The sequence below is a fragment of the Choloepus didactylus genome, chromosome 20 (genome assembly GCF_015220235.1).
Source record: "Choloepus didactylus isolate mChoDid1 chromosome 20, mChoDid1.pri, whole genome shotgun sequence".
In the NCBI taxonomy this organism is placed as follows: domain Eukaryota; kingdom Metazoa; phylum Chordata; class Mammalia; order Pilosa; family Megalonychidae; genus Choloepus; species Choloepus didactylus.
Window position 1 is genome coordinate 28453434 of NC_051326.1, and position 18474 is coordinate 28471907.

The window sequence follows — 18474 nt, forward strand, 5'->3', positions numbered from 1 at the left end:
TTCCCGTGTGGTTTGATTCAGTGAATTTCACAGCTACTTGGGAATAACTGGCAGAAAGGATTGAGTTAAACTTGCCAATTTGATTTCTAATTCTGAAGCAGGTAGGTTGACAGATGTTAATATGATTTAGCATTTTTTTCTAGCACTTTCTAGGTGCCCAAACCTTCTTTCCTCTGGGAGGAAGTCTGGAACAGGGGTTCCTGGTCAGCCCTGGCTCCTGGATTGGAGTTGTAACTGCTCTCTATATAGTGATTTTTGTTTATTCTACCATGAACCCTGGGCGGCCATGTCCCTGCCCAGCATCTACACATGCTTTCCAGTGGATGAATGAATGGATTTTTGCATTTTCTTCTCCTGGCCCTAGAAGTGCCACACATACTTCAGATATGGGAATTTTTTATATTTCCACTTTTTTCTTTTTTTTTTTTAGTCTTTAAGGACACTGTGAAAGGAGGGCTGGGCATTATCAGATGCCTCCAGGTCAGGGAGGAAGTCAGTGGCTGGGTGATGCTGCAGAGGCTGGATGTGTACAGCAGGAGCCCTGGGGAGGTCTGAGGTCTCCCTGCAGCGCTCAGCTTTCTCCCTTCTCTCCAGGCTCCGTAGCTCCTCATCTGTGTGATCCTGGTTCCCGTCTGAAAAGGCAGGGCCTGGGCTAGCCATGCTCTTTCCCGGGGGCCCCTGTAGCTTGTGTTATGTGATCCTTTGAGTCAGAATGAAAAGCTCACCTGAGACAGAACACACATTTTCCACTGTCTCCTTCCCCCTCCCCTCAATGAGAGAATAGGTAAACAAGCAGGCGTCTCCTGTTGTGTTTTTCTAGGTGAGAATTTGAGTAAGGGACTGTCCCCTCACTCCATTCCAGCCTTGCTGGGAGCTTACGGAGCCAGTTAAATGAAGGTCCCAAGTCTGTCTCGCCCAGTCCTTGTCTGAGAGAATCCACCTGCAGGATCGTAATTCTAGAGCCAGAGGGAACTTGCTAAGGGTCACAGGGTGGCAGGGCCAGGCCAGGGACCCAGCATACTTTCCTCCACCCCGTGCCCTTTGAAAGTGATCTGTGATTACACAACAGGTGTGGAGCAACACCTGCACACCTGCAATGGGGGCTTCCCTGCCAATTCACCACTCCTCCTGTGGCTCTTGCCCTCTCTCTCTTCGGGGGGCTGAAGACAGCCTCTGGGTCCAGACCTGCTCCCACCGACCATTCTCTGTGCAGGTTCCAAGAGTCTTTGTGACACCCAGAGCCTTGGGGGTTCACCACTGGCTACAGCTGTGTTTTCTAAAGTGTGTTCTAAGGTGTAACTGCTCATTAAATGAAATAAGGCTTCTGTTGCTAAAGAAGTTTAAGCAGTGTCTTAAAGTTAAAAAGGTTTCTGTCCTCCCAGAGGCTTTTTTTAAAATACAGTTTTATTGAGATATATTCACATACCCTACAGTCATCCACAGTGTACAGTCAGCTATTCACAAGTACCATCATATGGTTGTCCATCACCAGAATCAACTTTTGAATATTTTCCTTACTCCCTGCCAAAAAATAAAAATAGAAGTAAAAAAGAACACCCAAAACATTCTGTTCCTCCCCCCATCCCACCCTATTTTTCATTTGTTTTTTGTCCCCATTTTTCTACTCATCTGTCCATACACTTGATAAAGGGAGTGTGAACCACGAGGTTTGCACAATCACACAGTCACACCGTGTAAGCTTTATAGTTATGCGTTCATCTTCAAGAATCAAGGCTACGCGATTGCAGCTCAACAGTTACAGGTATTTCCTTTTAGCTATTCCAGTACACTAAAAACTAAAAAGGGATATCTGTATAGCACATAACAGTGCCCTCCAGAGTGACCTCTCGACTCCATTTGGAAATCTCTCAGCCACTGAAACTTTATTTTGTTTCATTTCTCTTCCCCCTTTTGGTCAAGAAGACTTTCTCAATCCCACAATGCTAGGTCCAGGCTCATCCCTGGGAGTCATACCCCACATTTCCAGGGAGATTTACACCACTGCCTCCCAGAGACTTTAACATGCAAATGTACAATATGAATTTCCAAGAGGCAAGAATTAAAATGTCAAAAATGGTAATTAATTATAAGAAAATGGGGGAGGAATACAGCTAGGCATTGAACAGCACCACTGAAACCTGAGCAGGCAAAATTGAAATTCTTTCTTTTTTTAAAAAATCTCTGCCTCTTCTCTGTCCGTACTGATTCATTCATTTTCTTTTTCCTCTCTCTCTCCCCCTGACTTTCTCTCGTTCTCTGATGCATAAGGTAGATAAAAATGCCCAGCCCTCATGTTTACATTTTTCAGGCAGAGTCACCAGAAAAAGAGATTAATTTGATCACAGTCTCTCCAGTTCTGGCCATTTCTGTCCCGCTCTGCTTGTCTTCTAAGGAAACTCCCACGCCCTTAATTAATAAACCTGACCCCTGGTGCAGGGTTAGTTATTCTAGGTCTCTTCTCTGAACTCCTTTTTGGCACCCTGGGTGGTCCATGCCACTTTTCCCTTACTGCACCCATCACCCACATTCCTTGTCTGCTTCTCAGTTTTTATCCCTCTTTGTATCCCCCATGCCTGACCCCAGGGCCTTACCCAGTGGGTGCTCCTCACAGGCAGTTGAACAGATAAAGTTGCAGCGTGACAAAAGAGCCTCTGGTCCAAAATTGGACCAAAGTGGCTGTGGTGGACCCAGAAGGGGCTTGACTGGTCACTCCTCCATGCTCACCCGTCACTTGCCTCTGCCCCAGCCGTGAGCTCTGACCCTGGCCAGGTGTCATTAAACGTGGCCTGCCCTGGAGTAGACCACTCTGAGGGTAGAGAAATCCACTGAGGGTGCAAAGATACTTCAGTTGTCCTTTGCTTTTCCATAAGACTATGGTATGTTTTGGTTCAGTAATATTTACTCCTCTCCAACTGTCCTGCCCCAAATATAAAAAAGGGGTGATGGTAGGGGTGGTGGTGGTGGACAAATCCCAAATGGTGATACCCAGCCTCCAGCTGGCTGATGTGAACAGGTTTGTAAAGGAGAAAGCCTCCGGATGACTTCACATATATAAAGGGCAGGGGAGGAAAGGAAATTAGTAATGATTGCCTGCCAACCAGGGCCAGATGTTTCACATGGTTCTCTAACTCAGTCTTCCCAACGGTGCTGTGCAGTATTATTACAGAGGACACAGGCCCAATATTAAAGAGCCTGCTCGAGATTCCAGAGCTGAAATTCAGGTTTACGCCTGTTTGGCTGGCTTGGAAACCTTAGTGCCATCTACCCCACTTCTCCTCTGCCCCCACCGCCCTCCCCCAGCCGCTCTCCACTCACATAACCAAAGATGATTCCATTACTGCCAAGGCTGGATGGAGAACCTTATTAGAAAGTGTTAGCGCTGGCAGGGGCTTAAATGTTCTTCTCATTCGGTGGTTCTCCAACCTAGATGATCATCAGAATCATCTGGGGAATTGGAAGAGGGAATTTGAATTAATGGATGTTGGGGTGGTGCCCGCCAATTATTTTTAAACATTCCCCAGGTGATTCTGATCCTCCCCTTCCTTTCCCAGTTGAGGACACGAGGACCAGAGAGATGAGATGCTTTAGCGACGGCCGCTCGGCTCTAGTTGGAGGCAGAGTGAGGTCCAGAATCCAGTTTCTCAACTCCCAGATTGGCAGTCTGTGTATTGTCTCACTTTGCCACTCCTACTTGCACAAGAGTCCTGCTTATACCCATTAGGCCCTGTTTTAATTTCCTAGCAACTAAAAGAAATACCATACCATAGGTTGGCTTAAAGAACAAGAATTTATTGGCTCACAGTTTTGAGGCACCAGCAAGGCAATGCTTTCTCCCTGAAACGCTGATATTCTGGGGCTGGCTGCTGCTGATCCTTAGTCCATGGCTTTTCTGTCACATGGCGATGTGCATGGCTGCGTCTCCCCCTTTCTCGTCCAAGTTCCATCGACTTCCAACTTTTGGCTTCTCCCTGTGGCTTCTCTTTCTCTTTTGCTTATAAGGACTGCCACTATTTTGGATTAAGGCGCACCTTCGTTTAGTTTGGGCACAACTTTTAACTAATAACATCTTCAGAGGTCCTATTTACAAATGGATCCACGCCCACACAACCAGAGGTTGAGACCTGAATGTGCTTTTAGGAACATGGTTTAGTGTTCAGTAGGCTCTGTGGAGGGCCTTGGGCCATAGACTGGTCTTAGAGAACCTGGCAGGACAGAGATCACAACTTGTCCCAGGCTGGAAGCTGGGGAAGGAGGAGGTGAATCTGGAAGTGAGGCGGGGTCTCACCCACCTTGGAGAAATGCTGCTTCAGCCCTTTTCCTAAGGCTTGGTGGCCTCTCTTCGGGGAATGTGACTGGCACAAGCTACCCCATGTTGACTGGTCTAAGTTAGGCCCCCAAGAACAGGGTGTCTTTGCTCTGCTTATGGTTCAGTAGTTCAAACCCCAGGCTCAAGATTGTGGTTAAGTGTGGACTTTTTATCAATAAAGATCTAGGTAAAAGGCAATGAGGACAGGTAAGTCCAAGAAAGCATGACTCAAATTTAGGGAGGTAGACTTAAGATATGATACCCCTTCTCCCCAGTTGGAATTCTAAGTTGTGTTTGTTTGTATATCCATTTGGCAAATATTTATTGAACACCCACCATGTGTTAGACACTGTGCTAGGCATTGGAGACTGCAGAGAATGAGACAGACACCTGTCTATCTGGAGCTTAGACCACTGGAGGGTTTATATCCAGACCATATTTCAGTACTTATCCCTTCTGTTCTGGTTTGCTAAAGCTGCCATTATGCAAGATGGATTGGTGTTTATAAAGGGGACTTACTAGGTTACAAATTTACTTTTCTAAGGCCAAAAAAGTTTCCAAACTAAGGCATCAACAAGAGGATACCTTCACTGAAGAAAGGTCAGTAGCGTCCAGGATGCCTCTGTCAGCTGGGAAGGCACGTGGCTGGTGTCTGCTGGTCCTTTGCTCCTGGTTTCTGATTTCAAAATGGCTCTCTCTAAAATATCTCTGGCCTTCTGTGTCTCTCTCTCTCAGCTGCTGTGCATCTGTGCTTGTTCTTCCAGGGTGTTTCTAAGCGTGTGGGGGTCCTCTCGTAGCTTCTCTCGGGCAAACTCTGAGCTTCATCTCTTAGCATCTCCAAACATTTTTCATTCTGAACCTCCAAGCGTCTAGGACTGTGTTGGCCCCTGAGCTCTCTTAAGGATTCTAATAAACTAATCAAGACTCACCCTGAATGGGTGGGGTCACACCTCATGGAAATAATCTAATTAAAAGATCTCATCCCCAGTTGGGTGGGTCACATCTCCATGGAAACAACCCAGTCAAAAGATCTCACCTATAATAAGTCTGTCCCCACAAGATTGCATTAAAGAAGAAAGTCTTACCTGGGGTACGTAACAGTTTCAAACTGGCACACCCTCAATGAATCACCTTCATTCAGCCTCTTGAATCACTTGATGACTTATTAACAATAATGATAGTAATAGACATGTATTAGCTCATTTAATTTTCTCAACCATCCTCTCTGATGAGGAAAGTAAAGCTTGCAGAGGTTAACTGCTTTGCCCAGGGACATGCCATAAAAATTGGAATCTAAATTCAGTCCCAGTTCTGATTCTTGACCACCACATGGTACCGTTTCCTGGGTGACACTTGCTTTTTATCAGGGGCAATTACAAGACAGAGCCAAGTGAAATACAAAACTCCATTTGCTCTGAACTTGAACAGTTTGAAATATCTTCTAAAAGATATTCTAAAGCTCTTTCCTGAAGACTCGGTCTTGCCTCTTCCTCTCCAAAATGAACGTGTGGCCGGCGATGCCTTCTTCGTTTGGCCCGGGAGCAGTGCATTTGGGCAGAGCGGAGGGTCCGTGACAGCGAGTCAGGTGCCCTCGTGGTCTGTGCATGCACTCCCTTCTCCTTCCATATCTTTGTCTGCTTATGAAGTATCCTCTCTCGGAAAACCACCTCAGGTCCTTTCTGAAAAGCATTAGAATAGAAATCAATTTAGAAAACGTCCCCAGCGGGCATTCACCCAGGATTACTGCCCGGGCCCTGGGTCTTCACCAGTCTGTGGCAGGAAAGAAGAGAGTTTCCCATAAAACTAAATTCAATTTAAAAAGCAGTTTTATAATCAGAGGTAGTCTTTCTTGTCTTTTTGTTAAGTATTTAAAATGCCCTTTTGGGAAATGATGATTCTAATAGAGGGCGGTGGTGATTGTTGCTTATATTTTTGTTGTTGTTTTAATGTCCTTGTTTGGCAGAATAAAAAGTTGGCAACCGTGTGCCTTGTTTCTTTGTCATGGGGCCACTAATTTAGGTCATTGTTTCCACATTATTCCTCTGAACCCCAGGTGCCTTTACCCCAAACACAGTCAAGGAAGCCCTTGTTCCATTTTATCTATTGGGTTTTATGCATGATTTTGTTTGGAAATGAGAGGGTGTCCCTGCCCAAAGTCGGACAGCCTCTCCTCCGGGCTGTGCGCGTGCTGGGCTAGACGGGGTGTGTGTGTGTGTGTGTGTGTGTGTGTGTGTGTGTGTGTGTGTGTGTGTGTGTGTGTGTGTGTGTGTGTGTGTGTGTGTGCGCGCGCACACGCATGCTGCTGTCCAGCAGGGCCGAGCCAGCCCTGGTTTTTTCCTGGCTCATATTTATTTCTTCGGTGCCTGTCTCCGGGCTGTGCGCGTGCTGGGCTAGACGGGGGGTGTGTGTGTGTGTGTGTGTGTGTGTGTGTGTGTGTGTGTGTGTGTGTGTGTGTGTGTGTGTGTGTGTGTGTGTGTGTGTGTGTGCGCGCACACGCATGCTGCTGTCCAGCAGGGCCGAGCCAGCCCTGGTTTTTTCCTGGCTCATATTTATTTCTTCGGTGCCTGTCACCCCTGGGTGGTCAGATGAAGGTGCCAGAGCTCAGGAAAGCCGCTCCCTGCCCTGGAGGAGACAAGACTATACATAAGAAGAAATTAAGAACAAGACTGTTTGTTTATATTCAAATCCTAACCTGTAAAGATGAAATGTAAAAAGTAGAGGAGATCAGGGAGTGAGGGCTTGGGTTTCAGCGGGGAGATTCCTACATGAGAGGCTGAACTAGGTTCCAGATGGTGAAGATGGAGAAGACTTTGGAACCAGAGTGGAAACTGTGGGATAGTAATTCTGACATTTATCTGGGACCCTGAGTTTATTGGGGGGGGGGGGTTCACATGCACTGTTTCATTGGGTGCTTGCAACAACTCTGTCCTTTAAGTTGAAGTTCCTGAGACCCAGAGAGGTTAGGGATTCATCAGAGCCACACAGCATTGCACATGGCACGGCAAGGTGTTTCTACCCTAAATCCTGCCTTCAGCCTTTGCACTCTGCCCTTGAAATGACATCTGTGTGGGTGGGGTACTCCAAGAAAGATAGAATAATTAATCGTTCTCTTCCCCAGGAAATCCTCAAAGCTTATGAAAAAATGCGCCATTTTCTCTCACCTTCTCTCTCTCGGCCTTCTTTTCCTTCCATACCATCCTCATTAACTCCTGTTTTATCGTTTTCTCTTCTCACCCAGACACGAATGCAGAGCTTGCAGCCAGATCCCAAAGCCCAGTACACAAGCGTCTATGGAGCGCTCAAGAAAATCGTGCGGACCGAAGGGGCCTGGAGGCCCTTGCGCGGCATCAACGTGATGGTCATGGGAGCAGGGCCTGCCCATGCCATGTATTTTGCCTGCTATGAAAACATGAAAAGGACTTTAAATGAGGTTTTCCACCACCGAGGAAACAGCCACCTAGCCAATGGTATTTTGAAAGCGTTTGTCTGGAGTTAGAAAGCTCTCCTCTTCAACAGACCCTCCCCCAGGGTGCCAGTCCTGCGGCCCAGCACCCTAACCCTCGTCTTCGGCATGCTCGCTTATGCATACAGAACTCTAGAGCTGTGTGTGTACTCACACCCGGACACACACACACACGCACACACTTTTTTTTCCGTTCCCCTCTTCTGTTTTCTGAAGCCTGGGGAAATTGGTGACAGAGGTGTTTCAGTTTTTATCGTTGTGTGGGTTTTTTGTTGTTTTGTTGTTTTTTAACATTCAAAAGCAATTAATGATCAGATATAGGAAAAACCCTGAATAGAACAAAACTTTTGAATGCTGGATTCAGGAAAAAAAAAAAGCTATCTGGACAGCTTCTTTGAGACAATTTAAAAACTGGTACAGCAGGTCTCTACAGCGTCAAGATCTAACTAAACTTTAAAAGGTCAAGAAGTTTTATGGCTGACAAAGGATTTACTCCAGCGCAGACGACTTTTCCCACCTTAAGCTTCTGGGGATTTGGGCATTTTACCCCCGTTCTCTTCCGTGTGTCTGAGTTGCAGCTCGCTTCGAGCAAGGGCTGAAATTGTTTTGCTTTGTTTTGTTGTTTGGAGGGAGCGAGGCGGGATGGGGGTTGGGAGTTCGCGTGCAGCTCTTATATTTGGCATGTTTTACCAGGGCCAGGCAGAGAGAGAGGTTTACTTTTTCCTCTCGGGTGGGTTTGGCTTTGGGTTTTTCTTGTTTGTTTATTTGGGTATGGAAAGGGAATACGGATAGCAGCATAAGTTGTATTTATTTTGACAAAACTCATTTTTCAAGAGCAGAGAGGTAGCTGTAGCCAGCAACACTTTTTTCTCTTTTCCTTTTCCATTCAGAACAGAAAAATGTCCCTTCCATCAGCAAACCTTGGTAATAAATACACCTGGCTGGTTTTCAGGCCTTTGTTTTGCTTTTAAAAATTCGGCCATTGGTTACATTTATTGACATGGTCACGGAGAGCCACAGTCGGATGCTATCCCCAAGTCTGTGCCATTGGAACCTTCCTTTTGGTGCCTTGTGTAATGGGGTAGCTCCTTGGTCACTGACCCTTTGAATGGGGTTGCACAGAACCTAGTTTATACCAAGTTCTGCCCAGTGTCACTGTGGCCTTCTGGCATATGCTGTGGCTGCATTTTTGCCTTCCCTGGAGATAATTATACATGTGTGGGTGGGGGGAGCGGGATATGCATTTTTAAGGAGTTATTCTGGTGTCCTTCATTCCTTCCACCATCCAGTGGTAATTTTAAATACTTGGCAGTATCACCACAGAGGGAGGAAACTCAAAGCCGAAAGTAAAATTCCAGGCCTGGTTCAGACTTTTAAAATCCTTGGTTCTTGAAGCCAGCCCAGCTGAGACCCTCGGGTGGGGTCTGCCATCTCCCAAGACAAGGCATTATATTTGCAAACTTACCCTGGAAATCTGCCATTTGCAGATCTTCCTGACTTCCTTTTCCTTTGTCCATCTTCTTAAGAGGCTTGGATTTTACTGAGGAAGTTTTTTTCTTAAAGAGTTCCCGTCTAATGTTTCCCTCTCTCATCCATGTACATCATGGTACCCCTTTGGTTGTCCCAGCTTGAGGGCAGAGTGAGTTATTCTGTTCACAAGAGTGAGGGACGAGGAGAATTAAAATCTAGACAGTGGAAAAAGCCACAAAGCGTGGTTCCTGGGTGCCATCCAATTTTAGCAGGTCTAGCCATTTCCCAGGGTTGACTGCAAGAAGGAAGCTAAGGTTTCTGCAGGATTAAAATGTGGATAATGATGCCTGTGTCAAACTTCCTGTCTTTATCCAGATTCTTCATTATTGCTTTAGGGTTTTAAGAGTCAGCTCTCAGCTTGGTGGAGTTGGTGGTGAATGTTGCGTCTTAGAAAGCTGGGTCCGGGGTTCCGTCCAATTTTAGGTTCCCGGAACTTCCTCAAAACGTCTGATTCCAGAGGGTAATTTTATGGAGTTTGTTTTACAGGGATAGCTGGGAGTATGGCCACCCTGCTCCACGATGCGGTAATGAATCCAGCAGAAGGTAATGTTTCATGGTCCCAGGGAAGGGCCATAGGGGATGTGGAAAGGGGCAGGACAGAAGGGGGGCTGGGACACAAGGTGGGGGCAAAGGGGAGCTCCTGTTCCTCAGCTGGAGCCAGCAGAATTCTTTATCACATTGTTAAAGGCCTCAAGAAGGGTCGTGAGCATTTGAGCTTTACGGTATTCCTGTCCTCTAGAAGTGTGACAGACGTGCAGCATCAGTGTCTCCTGGGAGCTTGTTAGAATGCAGACTCTTGGGCCCGCCCCAGCCTCCGGAATCCGAATCCCTGGGGGTGGGGAACAGGAATCTGTTTTAATAAGCCCTCCTGACATTTTTTTCCCTGCTCTTACCACTACTCAGAAACCTGTGTGCATGTGAACACACACATTCCTGGCCCTCAATAACCTGTATCAACCCTAGACGAATTTAGGGGAAACTCATCAAAGGCCATCATTAGGACTTGTGTTTATTTGGCTTTTTTTTTAATTTGAAATTCTTAATGATGGAAAATTTCAAGCATATACAAATGCAGAGAATAGTATTATAAACACCCATCTATCTATCTGTCACTCTGCTTCCAAAGAACATTTTGACATTGTGTTGTTAGCCATCTCCCCTCACATCCCTTCTCTTCCCTTCCCTTCTCTTCTCTTCTCTTCTCTTCTCTTCTCTTCTCTTCTCTTCTCTTCTCTTCTCTTCTCTTCTCTTTTCTTCTCTTCGTTGAATTTCTGGAGTATTATAAAGTAAGTCCTTTCTGTGGATGGTTGAGTCTTCAGATTACTATATCTGCTAGTGTCCTTAACCAACTTGGGTCTGATGAGTGGGAAACTTTGGCTCTGGGCCTGGGCTTGGGCCTGGGCCTGTTTTAAGCTGGGTTATCATCTGTCTGGCGATGGCTTTAGGCAAGATCTGTAACTCCCTCCACCTTTCCCCTCCATCTGCAAATGGTCCTTTGCCAGAAGGGAGACTTGGAGATAGAAGGTTTCAGTATTTTCAACATTACGAGTCTCGTGTTATAAGTTTGTGGGTTTTTGTCTTTCAAGGTTAAAATTCCTTATGTGCTCCCAGCTGCCTCCCCGTGCCCTAGCAGTTGAGGGACTTGTTCTGACCTTCAGGGATGTGATGTGTCAGATTGAGAGGGGGAAGGGGTCATTATTTCCGTGGTGCTGAGGGGTTACCAGGAAGTAGAGGGGTAAAAATGTGGTTATTTCCCTTCGGATTTCTTATGTGCAGGATGAGGCATGCTGGAGAGACTGATAACTTTCTTCCCTTTTTATTTTGAAAAAGGAAAGCTAGAAAAAGCCTGTATTCCATTTTATCTTACACCCATCATCTTTCTAAAGAGATGTGGCATGCTTAAGTAAACTTACCTGTCTTCACAGTTTGTCCTGGAATTATGTGTTCAAGACAGAGTGTACTTTAGGGTCTGGAAAGATAATCCTAAAAAAAGTTAACCAATTAGATATATTCCTCGGTAGGCAGAGAGAGGGGAAGGGGGAGGTAAACACCTCTACGAAGTTGTTCAGAGAAAAATGTAAAATTCCCCCAAAGATACACTTTTAGCACTTACAGATTGCATAACCTGGGCTTTTTGTTTTTTAGGCAGTTCATCCAGGCAGTGGGTTTTGTTTAGTTTTTGTTTAAAGGAGAAGTCCCTGAGGCCTAGCTCTCTGCCCCCTCCTCGCTGTCATTATTATTGATTTAAGGTCCTGATTTCTTTAAAAGTATAGAAAAACACAGGGTTTGTATTTGGCAACGTAGTGGTGGTTGTGGGGGATGGAATCAGTCAAACCCTAAGCCTGAAGGACCAGCATTAGCCCCCACTTCCTTGTGTCCTTTGAACCACCAGTTTCTCTCGTAGTAAAGCCAGTGTCTTCATTGGAGTTTGCCATTGGATGCTTGGGCAAGCGTAAGTCTCATGTCTCTTCCAAGAGGACTGTGACATAGGAGCTAAAAACACTGTCAGAGATACAGACCACTCAAAATAAATGACGAGAAACAAGTCCAGTAAATGTGTTAGGGCCAGAGGGGGCTGAGGGCCGGAGGAGCAGGCTCTGGATTTGTCGTGGGTGCCAAAGGGCTACTGCTGGGGCAGCCCGGATCTGACCGGCCGGGTTGGGAAGCGCCTTTTCTGGTTTAGAGACCACCTTAACCAAAATACAAGCAGGAAAAACTTAGAGAAGTCACTTGCTGACACTGGGTTTTGCAGACACGTTTTAAAATGGGGTTGCTTGGAGCTGGCCGGATAGGGGCAGTGTATGAATGAGCTCTTGGTGACGTTTCGGTATGTCTAACTTGCTCGTTTCTCTTTATGACTTGGCTTCTCTTTTCACTCCGACCTGGGGTGGGGCCATACCCAACCACCCGACCACTCCCTGCTCTTCGGACTGCCCCGTGCCCGACACCAGTTGTGAAGCAGCGCATGCAGATGTATAACTCGCCCCACCGGTCAGCCCTCAGCTGCATCCGGACAGTGTGGAGGACTGAGGGCTTGGGGGCCTTCTACCGGAGTTACACCACACAGCTGACCATGAACATTCCTTTCCAGTCCATCCACTTCATCACCTACGAATTCCTGCAAGAGCAGGTCAATCCCCATAGGGGCTACAACCCACAGTCCCACATTATCTCGGGCGGCCTGGCTGGGGCCATTGCCGCGGCGGCCACCACCCCCCTGGACGTCTGTAAGACCCTGCTCAACACTCAGGAGAACGTGGCTCTCTCCCTGGCCAACGTCAGCGGCCGCCTGTCGGGCATGGCCAATGCTTTCCGGACAGTGTACCAGCTCAACGGCCTGCCTGGCTACTTCAAAGGGGTGCAGGCCCGCGTCATCTACCAGATGCCATCCACCGCCATTTCCTGGTCCGTCTATGAGTTTTTCAAGTACTTCCTCACGAAGCACAAGCTGGAGAATCGAACTCCATACTAAAGGAACAGATGGCGGGAAGTGATTCCAGAATCTTTTATTTTTAAGAGGCTTTCCCTGCCTGATTCCATTCCCTTGTCCTCACACCCAGATTATTTTTGCCGGGTGCTCACTGTGAGCCTTCCGCTCCCTGACGCCTGAGGAAGGGGGAGGCCGGAACAGCGGCTCACCCAAAGGGCGTCCGCAGGGAGATGTGAAGTGGTGGTGGAGGGGGAAAGGCTTCACGGGGAGGGAGGAACCACGTTTTTCTCTTCCTCTAAAAAGAATGTAGCTCTTCTGCTTCACTGCAGCTGTCAGTCCCCCTCCGCCTGGAATCTTAGCTTACACAGGAGGGAAGAAAAGGTGCAGTGATTGAAAACATTAAAGAAAAATTTTATGTATATAAAAGTTCCAGTACACAGTATAAAATAGATGGATAATGTTTATCCTTTATTTTTCTATGTAGAAGTTTTTGAATTTGTGTGTGTGCCTGTGCGTGTGTACAAGTAGTATTACAGCTGGGAATATAAAGCTGTTTTTAAAATATAGAGAGAGGGCTGAATTCTTCCACCAGGTTAAGTCAAAAGGCACCACAGTGACTTGATTAAATTGCTGCATGTGGCCTGAAATTGTGTAGAGCCCCCCAGATGGAAGTTTCACTTGAATGTAAAATAATAAACATTAAATTTATATTTTGAATTTCTCTTTTTATGGGAAAAAGAGGTACGTTGAAAAAAAATCAAAATAATGATACATTCCTTCCAGCTAATTCTTTATTTTCCTTTTTCTTTTAATCAATCAGTCACCTTCGTGTGCCTTTCCCCTGTGTCTTTTCCTAAAAATTCCAGGATCAAAGATCTAGACCTGGAACATTTTATACACACATGCACACTTACTGGAGGGCAGAATCTCTCTAACACTTAAAGACGGTGAACTCCAGTGGAATTATTACTAGTCTTAAACCTGTGTGAGACCATTTCCTTCCCTTTGTTTTGAGTGATATGCATGTATGCCTCCCTGGGTCCGCACTTACTAAGACCTTGAAATGCAAACATTTGGCCTCTTGTGGTGCAGGTAATTTGGATTCATCCAGTTTTTATTCCTAGGATGTATTTCTGCATCAACTTTTCAACCAAAGCACTTCAGCTATCCTCTTTGTGTGCATTTTGACTAAATCCCATCCTTTGTTTCCCTGTGCAGTTTAGGGATTTTTAAACTGTAACAAGTATAACTGGCATTTGTCTTCTCCCCGCCCTGTCCTGCCATTATATCCCCCCATGACAGAGCCAGGGCCTTTAGTCTGGGCCTCGCTGCTGCAGCCTGGCTTAGACCCTCATGCAGAAGTCAGAAAATGTCTCTTTGGAGCTATTCTTTAGCCTTCCTTGATCCGTGTCACCTAAGAACATAAGGCCTAATCTTGTTCTCTAAAACGAGTGTGCTCTGAGTTAGATCATCACGGAGGGAAAATACAAGCCTGTTAACCTCTAGCTATGCCATTTGATTTGCTGCCAGACCACTGTCTAAGGGAAGACTGAATGGCTTCACAGTTTCCTTTCATGAGCCCTTAACAGATCCCATCTCTAAAAGGGAGCCAGAAGTATTTGTGTATTTTCATTTTGGTGAACCTGAGCAGGACAGCTCAGACTGGCCACCACCTTCCGGCGCAGCCACTGTCAACGCAGAGCATCTTGCTGAGGCTCAGGCCTGGGCCCCTCTGGATGGCGTTACTTCCTGGGAAGGACTCAGTTTATGCTTGGAGAATTTTCATCTTGGGAGTATGCACACAGTGCCTCCCAGGGTAGATTTTGGTTTTGCTTTTGACCTAATAGCTATGAGGAGTTTAATGTACAATTAGCTTCCTTTTTCAGATCAAGGACAGGCGAGTTCCATGTTGCGTACCTCCCACGTATGCTCCAGGAGCAGGGCCTTGCTGCTGCTGGTGCTGACCTCACCCACCATAAGGCCATCCCCAAAAGAAACCAGTTGTAGCAAACTTCTGTCTCATGCTGGGATGCAAAAAACCCACGGAGACCATGCTGCTGCTGAAAGTGGTTTACTGAAAGTGGTTTACGTCTGTTCTCCAAACGTGTCTTGAAATTAGTGTTAAGTTCTTGGTAATGGAGGAAAAAGCTAGATCAAAAATTTTTTTTTATTGTCCAGCTACATTTTTTTAGTCTATTTAAAGAAGATACGTCACACTGCTGCAAAATATTCCTTATTTCTCAAAGGAATCTGTTTTAGATGGTATTCAGAAAAGAATGTTCATTTCTCTGGGAAAGCTACTCTGGAATAGGGAGATGCAAGAAGGAGAGGTAGGAATTGGATTTTCAGAGTTTTGTGGGCTAGGGGTTGGAAAGTCTGGCCTTGGCTTTCCTCACACTGTGCTATGATGGACAGGTTGTCTGTAAAATACAGGCAGCACCCCCTGTCCTGCCTACCTCACTGGTTTGTTTTGAGGTTAAATGAGTAATGTATCTGAAAATGCTTTGAAAGTTGTGGAAATAAATGTAAGTGGTCATTAATTTTGTGGGATTTAACTTTTTACCTTTTCCCTTAGCTCCAAAGTTTGTATTATTGCCCCTTGCAGACTGCAGTCCAGTTGCTGACTGTGAATTTGAGATTGTGAGGTGCTAAATAGGAAAATGGTTTCCCTCTCCCCTTCCCTGACAATGACCGACTTAGTATAATCACAGCACATACTTGGACATTAGTGTCTTCGAGTAACCAGGCAATGCCATGTGTGTACAATGCTCATACAGAAGGCACATGTGTGCGTGTGTGTGTGTGTGTTAGCTCTTCTTCTCAGACCACGATTTGAGGTCAGCCACTAAAGATCAGAGTTTTACTTTCATTTTAGAATAAAATTTTGATTTTTTTTTCCAATGAGATAAACCTTCAGGTTTTTTTTTTCTTAGTTTTGGATTGAATTTAGCTATTTACTGACCTCATCCTATGAGTGGTATCTGTCTGTTCTTTCTTTTTTTTTTTTTTTTCCTTTGAAATGCTGGTGTCTGATTCCAAGTGCTGTCCTCCAGAGTTCTCAGGCTGCATCTCCAACACATTGTAATGCCAATGAGATTTTATTTAACTTTATTTAAGGATGACTGTGCCTGTGAAATACAGATGGACTGCCGCTCCCTATATGCAACATGCACAATATATATTATAAGGGTGAGCAAGTGTGACTCCCTAAATGCCTAGAGTAAATATTGTTTCTGCGTCTGGAATGTTGCTATCTCTTTGAGGAAGGAGAGAGAGATCTGTTTATGTGCGTGGAGTTTGTTTCTGTTATGCTGCTACAGTTGTAACACTGGAGCTAGAGAAAATAAAGCATTGATCTTTGAAGTGTTGTGGACTCTCTGCTGGGAATTTTGAAATTAGAGCAGTGTGGATGGACAGAGGGAACCTAATTTATTCACCCTGTGTCTGTTCCAGTCTACTGGAAATCCCTTTCAATTCTTTTATCCAAATGGAAGCAAATTGCCTCCTCCAGTCAGCCTGGAGACTTCCACAGCTTTGTGCCAGGGCAGGGGCTGGGACCCTCAGGTGGTGGCTTTTCTTGCATGGTGGGGGCGTGAATGTGACAGGCCTCAAGGGTTCCCTAGTATACTGTATGCTCACACTTGTTTCCTTTCACACACACACACAAAACATACACACACTGGTCTGTTTGCTGAGGGTCAGACAGTGGAAGGGCCTGAGGTTAACCAGAATCCGTACATTCTTCTTAAAGGTCACAGTTAAGCCAGAGAATTTAACCTTTTCTGTAGGGGGGTGGGGTGGGGTGAGAATCTGGCCCCTGTGAAAAGCGAAGGACAACTCTTGACCTACAATTTTGGAGGCCGCAAGCCCCAGGGGCAGAGCCCTTCCTTTCCACAGGATTGCGAAGCCCTTAGAGTGGAGAGTTGGAATTGAGGCCAGGCCTGGGAACCCGCCATGGACAAGGGTTCCGGAAGGTGGAAGGAGACACCGATTAGAGGGTGGAGAGAGCTTCCTTTTTATAATTTTACCAAAGACCAGACCTGTGCTACTCAAAAAACCAACTTGTGGCTTGTGGGTGCTTACCTCTCCGCTGAGGTGGGTGGCAGGTATGAGAGGGCCTGTTTCCTGTGCATAAATAACCATCCAATAAGTATTCCTCTCCCTGTGCCACTGAAGCAGTGAACAAATCTGGAGTGCCTCCAATGAACAGCACTGTGCTCAGTGCTCTGGGGAGGAGAGTGAAATGTAAGTATGGTCCCTGCTTCTCAGGCCTTATAGCCTCAAAGAATATGTGGGAGGACATGGACTTTCCTTAAAGAATCAAATGTAGACACTCCAAGATGTTACCAAAGACTACCATAGAAGTCAAATGGTAATGTGATGTCTATTTGACTAATCTCCAAGAGACAGATTCCCTTTCTGTCTTACTGCTTTATCCCCAGCTAGTGGTGTGCTGGAGCTGGACATGCACCTGCTTCCTAGAGCTGACTCATTTCTTCCCAACCCTGCATTCAGTGGTGTCCTGTTGACAGCCTGAAATCGGCATTGGTGGGAATATTTGCACCACAGAAATGGGCAAACACTGCAAATCAGGGCTTGCTCGTTTTGGAGAGCTTGCTTGCCATACAGGGCCAGTACATGGCAAAGTGCTTGGTGTGTGGGAGGTGTTCAGTAAAGGTCTGCTGAGAGAAGAGATACGCCTGATACAGCTTCCATTTTCAACCTGGGGTCCCCTCTAGTGCTGCCTCTCAATTCCTGGCCTGCCTCTGGTGGCAGAGACCATCTCTCCATCGCCCAGGAGCCTTCTCAAGCTTGCTCACACTCCTCTTTCAGCCCTAGAAAGGCCGTAAAAGGAAGGTGTTGCCTTTCCTCCTGGGCCATGATCTCTTTCCAGGCTAAGATTTCCCATTGGAGTGCCCAGGCCCTCTCATCGATCAGCCACTCCTGCCCGGAGAGACTGCTCCTACCCACAGGAGTGGCCTCGGTGGGTAAAACATCTCAGAGAAGAATATACTAAGCCCAACATTGTACAGCCACTGGGTGGAAGTAGAGGTGGGGTATTAAATAAAGAGTTGTCTCTGGTCTAAGAGTGTTGTGAGTGCCCTAAGAGCAATGAATGCAGATTGGGAGAACAGCACACAGGCATTGTGGGGTTGCCCTGATGGTAGGCTGTAAGAGCTCTGACTCCCATGGCAAAGCATTTGACCTTTAATCACCAGGTAATGGGGAGTCATTTAGGGACTTAAAGCAGGCAACAACATGATTGGAGCTCTGCTTTAGGAAAAGTTGTTCAAGCAGAAGACGACAGGATGGATTGGAGTAGGAACTGCCCAGGAGGTGGTTGGTTTGGTGTCACACTGAAATCTTTGAGAAGAGGGATGACCAAGGGAAAGGCAAGTGAGGCTGGAGCGGAATGTGTGGAACTGATGAGAGTGTAGAAGCGGATTCAGCAGAGGCCTGAGGGACATGGGATTGTAGGGTAGGATGAGAATGGACTTTGAGAGAAGTGGCACTATCAGGAGGAAGACCTGGCTGAGAGGAATAGCAGGTGGTGGCAGAGAAGGTGCCTCATCCCTCAATCCATTGGCCTCTCAGTCCTCACTGTCCTTGCTTAGCAGGACACGTTAGGTGTTCCCTCTTGAACCTCCCCTTGGTTGGCTTCCATTTCCCTGCCCTCTTCCAGGTCATGCACCTTTGCAGCTACCTCCACTGGCTTCTGTGTCAGCTTCAGTTCCTTTCCAGGCC

At 46.4% G+C, this 18474-nt stretch overlaps 1 protein-coding gene across 4 annotated transcripts in view; it reads left to right on the top strand.

Annotated features, from left to right (window-relative positions):
• Nucleotides 1–15633, top strand: part of SLC25A37 (solute carrier family 25 member 37) — a 45121-nt gene extending 29488 nt beyond the window's left edge. For 3 of the 4 annotated variants that reach the window (XM_037812542.1, XM_037812544.1, XM_037812543.1), the window contains exons 2-4: nucleotides 7545–7773; nucleotides 9786–9842; nucleotides 12251–15633. In XM_037812542.1, the coding sequence (XP_037668470.1) occupies nucleotides 7545–7773; nucleotides 9786–9842; nucleotides 12251–12771 (807 nt within the window). In that variant the 3' untranslated portion in view covers nucleotides 12772–15633. Of the gene's footprint in view, nucleotides 1–7544; nucleotides 7774–7806; nucleotides 8230–9785; nucleotides 9843–12250 lie in introns of those variants that run through there. The other variant, XM_037812545.1, reaches the window with a different exon arrangement.
• Nucleotides 15634–18474: the final 2841 nt, after the last annotated feature.